Below are 10647 nucleotides of genomic sequence, written 5' to 3'. Positions count from 1 at the left end.
CCAGGTGAATTTCTAACACTTTATTTCCATCTTTATTATTAATCACACATTTCAGCTTTGCAGCACAAAACGACAACAAAAAAAAGAAGTAAAACACAAAGTGACAGCCCCCCACCCCATTAGGCAGGGTCTTGTTTTTTAGAAAAAACACAGCAGGGGGCAGACAGCAGAGCGTGACGGTGGACCAGACACAGGTGTGACGGAGAGGTGTGACGGACAGGTGAGACTAAAACAAACAGCTTCATCAGTGAGAGTCTTAAGACTAAAGGTGTGCAGGTGAGAAGTGCTCCATCGAGGCAACAAGTAAACAAAGTGACAAACTAAAGGAGCGAAATAGGTCAACGCTGAGAGAGGAGGCGGGGCCTACGTGCTCTTCAGGACCAGAGAGGAGGCGGGGCCTACGTGCTCTTCAGCACCAATCACATCCCTGCTGTCATTAGGAAACCTTCAACCATCTTAAAAAAGACAAACACACAAACTCTCCTGATCGTCATCGAGCGAGATAACAGCGTTTCCTCAGACGTCAGTACGGAGTCCACAGCTGGTCGGAGAAGTCAGGAACCTGCTGGTCGTCGGAGCCGAACTCCAACGGGAAAACAGGGAAATCTGAACGACAAAGAAAAACTAGGTTAACGGTAAAGATTTACTGTATCACCCGATTCACGGTCAACGCAGACTATAACACCCCTCGCTGTTCAATACCAATTATGTGCAATATGTACACGTCTCTAAGAACAGCAATATGTACACGTCTCTAAGAACAGCAATATGTACACGTCTCTAAGAACAGCAATATGTACACGTCTAAGAACAACAATATGTACACGTCTAAGAACAACAATATGTACACGTCTCTAAGAACAGCAATATGTACACGTCTCTAAGAACAGCAATATGTAATGGTTACAGGATGTGTTTTGTAAACGGTGTCATTTTTATCTTTACTGGGACCCCCAGCAGCTTCTCCTGAAGCCTTCCGAGTAAATCGCCAGAACGCCGACACCTCCTCATCTCCAACACTCCCATGTTTTCTTTTGTGTTGCCATAAGTTCGTCTCTCTGCGTTGGTGCGCGGGGCTAATGCTAATGCTAATAATGATAATGCCAGCAAATAAAAAAACAGACCTATACCCCAACAGATCTATACCCCAGTGTTTGACGAGTTAAACGGCTCTTCACCTTGCCGGCCCTCGGCCTCCAGCAGCAGCTGCAACCAGTCGGCCATGTTGTCACTGGAGTTCAGAGTCCTGAAGGACCCGAGGCCGGGGGGGCAGCGCCGCATCTGGAGAGCCAAGAGACCACAGTTATGGCCTGGTGACATTTTATACATTTCATTTTAAGGTCTAAAGTATTGTCCTGCTAGCTTTCATTCAGCTTGAAAATATTCCCACGATTTAAACCTTATTTTGAAATATTCCAGTTAATCACAATTAAACATTTTAATCTGATGTTTGAAAACGCTCCGAATATTTAAGCTGTATTCTGAAAGGACCGTTCAACTCTCTTCGGCAGGAAATTCCGACATTTAGACTTTATTTTGAAAATACTTCCTTACAGGGTCTCAGTTTCCCCGAGTGCGTTTTACATTTCATCTGATGTGTTGGTACCGGGGTCAGAGGGTGTAAACAGTTGTTGTTACCCGGTCAGAGGGTGTAAACAGTTGTTGTTACCCGGGTCAGAGGGTGTAAACAGTTGTTGTTACCGGGGTCAGAGGGTGTAAACAGTTGTTGTTACCGGGTCAGAGGGTGTAAACAGATGTTGTTACAGGGGTCAGAGGGTGTAAACAGTTGTTGTTACCGGGTCAGAGGGTGTAAACAGTTGTTGTTACCCGGGTCAGAGGGTGTAAACAGTTGTTGTTACCGGGGTCAGAGGGTGTAAACAGTTGTTGTTACCGGGGTCAGAGGGTGTAAACAGATGTTGTTACCGGGTCAGAGGGTGTAAACAGATGTTACAGGGGTCAGAGGGTGTAAACAGTTGTTGTTACCGGGTCAGAGGGTGTAAACAGTTGTTGTTACCGGGTCAGAGGGTGTAAACAGTTGTTGTTACCGGGTCAGAGGGTGTAAACAGTTGTTGTTACCGGGTCAGAGGGTGTAAACAGTTGTTGTTACCGGGGTCAGAGGGTGTAAACAGTTGTTGTTACCGGGGTCAGAGGGTGTAAACAGTTGTTGTTACCGGGTCAGAGGGTGTAAACAGATGTTGTTACAGGGGTCAGAGGGTGTAAACAGTTGTTGTTACCGGGTCAGAGGGTGTAAACAGTTGTTGTTACCCGGGTCAGAGGGTGTAAACAGTTGTTGTTACCGGGGTCAGAGGGTGTAAACAGTTGTTGTTACCGGGGTCAGAGGGTGTAAACAGATGTTGTTACCGGGTCAGAGGGTGTAAACAGATGTTACAGGGGTCAGAGGGTGTAAACAGTTGTTGTTACCGGGTCAGAGGGTGTAAACAGTTGTTGTTACCGGGTCAGAGGGTGTAAACAGTTGTTGTTACCGGGTCAGAGGGTGTAAACAGTTGTTGTTACCGGGTCAGAGGGTGTAAACAGTTGTTGTTACCGGGGTCAGAGGGTGTAAACAGTTGTTGTTACCCGGGTCAGAGGGTGTAAACAGTTGTTGTTACCGGGTCAGAGGGTGTAAACAGTTGTTGTTACCGGGGTCAGAGGGTGTAAACAGTTGTTGTTACCGGGTCAGAGGGTGTAAACAGATGTTGTTACAGGGGTCAGAGGGTGTAAACAGTTGTTGTTACCGGGTCAGAGGGTGTAAACAGTTGTTGTTACCGGGTCAGAGGGTGTAAACAGTTGTTGTTACCGGGGTCAGAGGGTGTAAACAGTTGTTGTTACCGGGGTCAGAGGGTGTAAACAGATGTTGTTACCGGGTCAGAGGGTGTAAACAGATGTTGTTACCGGGTCAGAGGGTGTAAACAGTTGTTGTTACCGGGTCAGAGGGTGTAAACAGATGTTACCGGGTCAGAGGGTGTAAACAGTTGTTGTTACCGGGGTCAGAGGGTGTAAACAGATGTTACCGGGTCAGAGGGTGTAAACAGATGTTACCGGGTCAGAGGGTGTCAACAGATGTTACCGGGTCAGAGGGTGTAAACAGTTGTTGTTACCGGGTCAGAGGGTGTAAACAGTTGTTGTTACCGGGTCAGAGGGTGTAAACAGATGTTACCGGGTCAGAGGGTGTAAACAGTTGTTGTTACCGGGGTCAGAGGGTGTAAACAGTTGTTGTTACCGGGGTCAGAGGGTGTAAACAGATGTTACCGGGTCAGAGGGTGTAAACAGTTGTTGTTACCGGGTCAGAGGGTGTAAACAGATGTTACCGGGTCAGAGGGTGTAAACAGATGTTGTTACCGGGGTCAGAGGGTGTAAACAGATGTTACCGGGGTCAGAGGGTGTAAACAGTTGTTGTTACCGGGGTCAGAGGGTGTAAACAGATGTTACCGGGGTCAGAGGGTGTAAACAGTTGTTGTTACCGGGTCAGAGGGTGTAAACAGATGTTACCGGGTCAGAGGGTGTAAACAGTTGTTGTTACCGGGGTCAGAGGGTGTAAACAGATGTTACCGGGGTCAGAGGGTGTAAACAGTTGTTGTTACCGGGTCAGAGGGTGTAAACAGATGTTACCGGGTCAGAAGGTGTAAACAGATGTTACCGGGGTCAGAGGGTGTAAACAGTTGTTGTTACTGGGTCAGAGGGTGTAAACAGTTGTTGTTACCGGGGTCAGAGGGTGTAAACAGTTGTTGTTACCGGGTCAGAGGGTGTAAACAGTTGTTACCGGGGTCAGAGGGTGTAAACAGATGTTACCGGGTCAGAGGGTGTAAACAGATGTTGTTACAGGGGTCAGAGGGTGTAAACAGATGTTGTTACCGGGTCAGAGGGTGTAAACAGTTGTTGTTACCGGGTCAGAGGGTGTAAACAGATGTTGTTACCGGGTCAGAGGGTGTAAACAGTTGTTGTTACCGGGTCAGAGGGTGTAAACAGTTGTTGTTACCAGGTCAGAGGGTGTAAACAGTTGTTGTTACCGGGGTCAGAGGGTGTAAACAGATGTTACCGGGGTCAGAGGGTGTAAACAGATGTTGTTACCGGGTCAGAGGGTGTAAACAGTTGTTGTTACCGGGTCAGAGGGTGTAAACAGTTGTTGTTACCGGGGTCAGAGGGTGTAAACAGATGTTACCGGGGTCAGAGGGTGTAAACAGATGTTGTTACCGGGGTCAGAGGGTGTAAACAGATGTTGTTACCGGGGTCAGAGGGTGTAAACAGTTGTTGTTAACGGGTCAGAGGGTGTAAACAGATGTTACCGGGGTCAGAGGGTGTAAACAGTTGTTGTTACCGGGTCAGAGGGTGTAAACAGTTGTTGTTACCGGGTCAGAGGGTGTAAAGAGATGTTGTTACCGGGTCAGAGGGTGTAAAGAGATGTTGTTACCGGGTCAGAGGGTGTAAACAGATGTTGTTACCGGGGTCAGAGGGTGTAAACAGATGTTGTTACCGGGTCAGAGGGTGTAAACAGTTGTTGTTACCGGGTCAGAGGGTGTAAACAGATGTTGTTACCGGGGTCAGAGGGTGTAAACAGATGTTGTTACCGGGGTCAGAGGGTGTAAACAGATGTTACCGGGGTCAGAGGGTGTAAACAGATGTTACCGGGGTCAGAGGGTGTAAACAGATGTTGTTACCGGGGTCAGAGGGTGTAAACAGATGTTACCGGGGTCAGAGGGTGTAAACAGATGTTGTTACCGGGGTCAGAGGGTGTAAACAGATGTTGTTACCGGGGTCAGAGGGTGTAAACAGATGTTGTTACCGGGTCAGAGGGTGTAAACAGATGTTGTTACCGGGTCAGAGGGTGTAAACAGTTGTTGTTACCGGGTCAGAGGGTGTAAACAGTTGTTGTTACCGGGTCAGAGGGTGTAAACAGATGTTACCGGGGTCAGAGGGTGTAAACAGATGTTACCGGGGTCAGAGGGTGTAAACAGTTGTTGTTACCGGGGTCAGAGGGTGTAAACAGATGTTGTTACCGGGTCAGAGGGTGTAAACAGATGTTACCGGGTCAGAGGGTGTAAACAGTTGTTGTTACCGGGTCAGAGGGTGTAAACAGTTGTTGTTGTTACCGGGATCAACGGGCGGCTCCAGGGTCCGGGCGGCTCGGCTTTCGAGGCAGGAGGCTCTCTCTCTCTCTGCCTGTCTCCATCCTCACAGAGGTCAGAGGTCATCTTGGCCAGCTGGTTCTGCCTGGAAACAAGAACAGTTCCTTTATTCACAAACTCAAATGTTCCTCATAAATATCCAGATTATTCTCGTGCTGAATTTCTTTCCTGTAAATGTACAATAATAATAATAAAGCTTACAGTTGCTCGACGGGGTCCTGGGAGTCGGGGGGGTCCAGGTGATCAATCAGGTGATCGGTGGGGGGGTCCCACAGGTGCAGCGCTCGCCTCCACAGACGCACCTGCATGTCCCAGGAGCGTCGGCTGTACTTCCTGTACTTGTTGGGGGTCGAGGGGTGGAGCTTAGTGTCCCTCAGGGGTCTGAAGGGGGGGGGGGGTTAACATGGACATTTCTCTATTCAAAATCTTGAGTTATTCATCAAATTCTATATGTTTAAGAAAAAAATTGGACTATTTTAATTCTTTGCTGAGAAAATGTAGGGTTAAAGTTTACAATTCAAAAATGTATTTTTTTTTATTTTATTAAATAGGTTATTGTTAGAAAAGGAAAAAAAGGTAGTTCTGGTTGTCGTATATTATATAAATTACCGGGGGACCTGCTGCAGGTAGTTTTGGTACCCGCTGGTGTTCTTCCCGTACTGGATCTGTTTCTGGCGGCGCTTCAGGACGGCCCCGTTGGTCTCACTGTGGTCCGGCAGGCGGGGGGCGCCGCGCTCCAGGGGGGGTCTGCACGGCCAGAACACACCACAATGACAACAGCTTAAACAAATGCTGCTTTTCGTTAAACCAGCTTCACACTGAAATGCTTTACTCACACTGTAGTTTGTTTAAACAATATATATCCCTGACTGAAATAATTTATTTGATATATTTAAAAAACTAAATGCGCATTGTGTAAAAAAAAAGATCTTTCTCCTGAAACGGTGAAAATTCAATCCTAAAAACAGGAGGAGTTTCAAAGAGAGACTGGAGTTAACTGTATTCTTGATATTGATCCTGACCTCTTGAGGTCGAGGTCGTCCGTTCCCACGGCGACGCTGCTGCTGCTCGACACCTTGAGGATGCAGCGCTCCAAGATGGACGGCCTGCAAACAGAAAGTTTCATTAATATCCTCAAATATTAAAAAGTCAGAATATTAAAAACTGAGAAAAGAGAAAATTCTGATGTTTATAATAAATCTGTAAATTCCTTAATTTTTTAAAAAAAAAAGTCTCTAAATGTTTATATAAACAATACAAACTTCAGTCTTTAGCATTAGAGTTCAGTTTGTTTTTAGACTCCTCATTTAGTTTTTCAGAGTCAAAGAAATCTAGAATATATATCCTGAATAAACAACAAGCTGACTGACCTGCGAGGTTTGTTGCTGGCTCTCTCTCGCCCTCTGGAGGGAGGAGGGGACGGCAGCGGAGACACGTTACTGAGGAGGAGAGATATTTAATCAGTTTATAAAACTTTGTATTAATATTTAAAATACACAACTACATTATAACAAAATAAAATACTATTAATACATTTGATTTATAGCACAGTTTAAAAACAACATCATCTCGAGCTGCTTCACAGCTATGAGGAGAACATAAAACAAAAGATATCTAAAGGAGCATATTGAATAAAATAAGGTAATATACTTTTTTTTTTAAAAGGTTAAGAGCATAAAAGATTTTAAATAAAGTAATGGAGAGTCAGTGAGGTGCGGAACAGGAGGGTCTGGAGGGTCGATGCAGAGCTCCGTATGTTCTCTGGAAGCTGACGAGGACCCAGGGAGGAGAAAGCTCTCCATGCGGACCAGCCCGCGGGACAGCCAGGAGATTGAACTGTCTGACCCGAGTGAGCCTGAGGTAGGTGAGCGTTGTCTGGTTAGCAGTTCCTGGAGGTAGGTGAGCGTTGTCTGGTTAGCAGTTCCTGGAGGTAGGTGAGCGTTGTCTGGTTAGCAGTTCCTGGAGGTAGGTGAGCATTGTCTAGTTAGCAGTTCCTAGGTGGGGCCAGTGTGGTTGATGGCGTTGAAGACCATTATGAGGACTTTCTAGTTGATCCGGTGTGTTACAGGGAGCCAGTGGAGTGAGTGACGGATGGGGTGATGTGCTCTGATTTGCGTGTTTTTGAATCCGGGCGGCACAGTTTTGTACATATTGTAGTCTGAGGGTTTTTTGCTGGAATGCCTGCAAGAAGAGAATTGCAGTAGTCGATGCGGGAGGAGATGAAGGCATGGACCGGTGTGGGGAGGGAGTGTCTTAGTTTGGAGATGCTTCTCAGGTGGTAGTATGAGGCTTGGCAGACCGTCTTTATGTGTGCTTGGAATGAAAGGGATGAGTCCAGTTTCACACCTAGGCTCGTTACAAGTGGGGAGAGGGGAATGGAGTGGCCATTGATGATGAGATTAGGGATATCAGGTGATCGAATCAGAAGGGCCTCTGATTTGCTGCTCTTCAGTTGGAGGGGGTTGTTGCTCATCCAGTGGTGTATGTATGTGTGGAAGCTGATGTTATGGCTCCTCAGTATTTGTCCCAGGGGCAACATGTTAAAAAGAGCAGTGGCCCAAGGACTGACCCTTGGGGTACACCAGAGGTGACAGTGTGTGTCGGAGGTGCTTTTCCCAAGACGGACATATTCCTGTGAGGTACGAGTGGAAAAAGTCCAGAGCCTTGCCAGCGATTCCCACCTCCTGGAGTCACCAACACGTGATACGATGGTCAACAATGTCGAATGCTGCACTTAAGTCCAGCAAGATGAGTAGGCTTGGGGAACCAGAGTCAGCCACCATCAGTAGGTCATTTAGAACCCTGACCAGAGCTGTTTCAGTGCTGTGAGCTGGTCTGAAACCAGACTGGAAGGTTTCATAGAGCTCATGAGTGTGGAGATGAAGCTGAAGGGCAACAACTTGTTCCAGAGCTTTAGCTATAAAAAAGGCAAGTTTGAGATGGGGCGGTAGCTTGAGAGTACCTCAGGATCCAGGCTGTGCTTCTTCAGGACAGGTCTGATGGCTGCCAGCTTGAGGGAGGGGGGGACCTCACTACTCAACAGGGATCTGTTTATTATGATGGTGGCAGTTGGAATAATGGATGGAGAGCAGGTTTTCAGTAGGGAGGTGATGATAGGCTCAAGGGCGCAGATGAGGTCATAGCTGAGATGGTTTTTGAAAGCTCAGCTTGCGGGACCTCCGTGAAGCAGTTCAGGGTCGGTGCATTGGACGGAGCGAGTACAGGATGTTGGGGGACAGGTTGGTTTGAGGAGGCTTGGCGATGTTAAGCCTGATGTTTTACATTTTTGTTTAATAATAATAATATCTGCTCACCTGACCAGGCTGTCGAACACGGAGCTGCACCCCGGCAGCAGCCAGGGCTCGGGGGGGATCAGCAGGGGGTCGGGGGAAGGGGGGGCGCTCCACACTGAGGCCCCCCAGCCTGTCACGCACACACAGGACCAGGGCCCCACACACAGGCTACACACACACACAGAGAGAGAGACACACACACACAAAGAGAGAGAGAGAGACACACACACACACACACACAGAGAGAGAGACACACACACACACAGAGAGAGAGAGAGACACACACACACACAGAGAGACAGTGAGGAACTTCATCTCCCACAATGCACCAGGGACAGAGCTCAGGAAACACCATATTGTATTCAATATGCTCCTCAGATCACTTTGTATGTCATTGTATGTTCTCCTCGTAGCATTGTGAAGCACCTGGAGATGCGCTGTATACATTAAATGTATTATTATGGTCAATGAACTACATCTCCCACAATGCACCAGGGAATCAGTGGGAAAACTTGAATCTAATTAAAGCCGGCTGCTCTAAAACTGAGACAATTAAAGCACTGTAAAGACTTTAAAGAGTTAATTCAAACGGATGTGGATCTGGATGACATCAGGCTCCAGATGATCAGACCGGTAAGATACGTTCAGGTGAATCAGAGGTCACCTGCTGCCACTCAGCACACCTGGAGAACACTAAGTCACCCTCAGGTATATTTATATTGCTTTCATTCGTTTTAGATCGATATTTACTTTATTAATCTCACAGTGGGAAATTATTTTGTTTCAGGACCAGTTTGCTCTACATTAAAATACTGAAGAGGAACAGAGAACAATTAAACAAACAATGAAAAACAGTATCAACAATATTGTCTGTGTCTCTCTCTCTGTGTGTGTGTGTGTGTGTGTGTGTGTGTGTGTGTGTGTGTGTGTGTGTGTGTGTGTGTGTGTGTGTGTGTGTCTGGGTGTCTCTCTCTCTGTGTGTTCTTTACAAAAGGTCAAAATACTGCAGGAATAGAGAGTTATAGTTTACAGAAGAACCGCACATTGTAACCAGGAAGCAGAAACTCCACTTTGAAGTAGAGATAATACTAACAATAGTGTCTGTAGAGAAACGTTTTATTTTCCTGTTTAAATCGAATTGTTGGTTAATTGTCCTGCTGGATTTCACCTGAGAGCCAATCAACCTGCAGCTCGTGCTCACGTGAGGCTGCACAGGTGAGCATGCCGACACTCTGACAGGTAGATATAATACTGATGAAAGAAAGGTTCAGACCTGGAGGACTGCAGCGGGCTCTGAGCAGCTGTTTCTCCGCGGATCGATGACATGATGCCGGATCGAGTTTCTCTTCAGACGCCATTGTTCCGCTTCCTCACCTTTAATGAGGCGCACCTGAGGGGGCGGGGCATGGGGGGGCGGGACTTCTGGTTCCCCTAGAGACAGAATAAAGTTAATTACAGGAGCTTTTCAATATAAAATACACGATAATAACAGGAAATGAAATACAGCCAGAAACGTAAAGAAACAATAACAATGAGACATTAGTTTATTGTTATTATAGAACATTATTAATTAACAATGTGTCACGTGTTCTGAATTGACCAATCAGAATCGAGTATTCAACTAAGCCATGTAATAATATAAAATTGAAACTATTAAATATAGATTTTAAATATAAAAAAAATAGTAAAAAATTAATATAATAATAATTACAAAAATAAACAACTGGAAAAAGAGTATAAAAATATAAAAAACAACAACAACAACAACATAGATTTAGAGTCTGAATATATTTAAATAATCTTTAATAAAAAATAATAAATAAAGGAAATTGTTTATTTTAAAAACATTTATATTTATATATTTTAATGACAACTTATGTATAGAACATAATCAATAAGATTAAAACAATATATTGTATTTTGAAAAATACAGAAGAGATGAATAGAAAAAATACTATGACAATAGCATAAAATAAAAATAAATGTAATTTATAAAACAGGTTTAGTCATTTCTACTATATCAGAAATGTAGAATATTGTAATTATTTAAAGTCTCCAGCAGGGGGCACTGTTTCCTGTCGTAAAACGGACCTCTGACTTTACGACAGTCAGTAGCTCTTCATGATAAACTCAAGATGGCGTCCGGCAGCGGGGTGAGTGCTTCAGATTCTGGAGGTTTTTTAATATTTGTATGAATGAAAACATGAAATAACTTCCATGTTTCCTGACTC

At 45.4% G+C, this 10647-nt stretch overlaps 2 protein-coding genes across 3 annotated transcripts in view; one reads left to right on the top strand and one right to left on the bottom strand.

Moving 5' to 3' along the window:
- Positions 1 to 5: 5 nt before the first annotated feature.
- On the bottom strand, positions 6 to 9846 carry slbp2 (stem-loop binding protein 2). 2 transcript variants are annotated; one of them, XM_079647801.1, is made up of 9 exons: positions 9690 to 9846; positions 8438 to 8584; positions 6494 to 6562; positions 6146 to 6229; positions 5733 to 5870; positions 5325 to 5504; positions 5088 to 5208; positions 1179 to 1281; positions 6 to 624 (listed from the first exon to the last, which is right to left on the bottom strand). In XM_079647801.1, exons 1-9 carry the CDS (start codon positions 9740 to 9742, stop codon positions 524 to 526), a joined length of 996 nt encoding a protein of 331 aa, XP_079503927.1. In that variant the 5' UTR covers positions 9743 to 9846; the 3' UTR covers positions 6 to 523. The 2 variants fall into 2 exon arrangements, with proteins under 2 accessions (XP_079503927.1, XP_079503928.1); XM_079647802.1 differs by having other exon boundaries at positions 6 to 606; positions 9690 to 9845.
- A 665-nt stretch (positions 9847 to 10511) lies between these two features.
- Positions 10512 to 10647, top strand: part of zmat2 (zinc finger, matrin-type 2) — a 7322-nt gene continuing 7186 nt past the window's right edge. Inside the window, exon 1 of the mRNA XM_079651521.1 lies at positions 10512 to 10569. Within this exon, the coding sequence (XP_079507647.1) occupies positions 10552 to 10569 (18 nt within the window). The 5' untranslated portion in view covers positions 10512 to 10551. The remainder of the gene's footprint in view (positions 10570 to 10647) is intronic.

This window comes from Notothenia rossii (genome assembly GCF_949606895.1).
Source record: "Notothenia rossii genome assembly, chromosome: 9".
Taxonomy (NCBI): domain Eukaryota; kingdom Metazoa; phylum Chordata; class Actinopteri; order Perciformes; family Nototheniidae; genus Notothenia; species Notothenia rossii.
Note: the sequence above shows the minus strand (reverse complement) of the source record. Positions and strands in the feature narration are given on the sequence as shown.

What these genes read in the sequence shown, in the direction of transcription:
- slbp2 (XM_079647801.1), bottom strand. Translation starts at nt 9,742, where the DNA reads ATGTCATCGATCCGCGGAGAAACAGCTGCTCAGAGCCCGCTGCAGTCC. An exon ending in GCCAGCAACAAACCTCGCAG is followed by an intron (nt 6,230 to 6,493) that starts GTCAGTCAGCTT and finishes TTCTGTTTGCAG; the next exon opens with GCCGTCCATCTTGGAGCGCT. An exon ending in GACGACCTCGACCTCAAGAG is followed by an intron (nt 5,871 to 6,145) that starts GTCAGGATCAAT and finishes CTGGCCGTGCAG; the next exon opens with ACCCCCCCTGGAGCGCGGCG.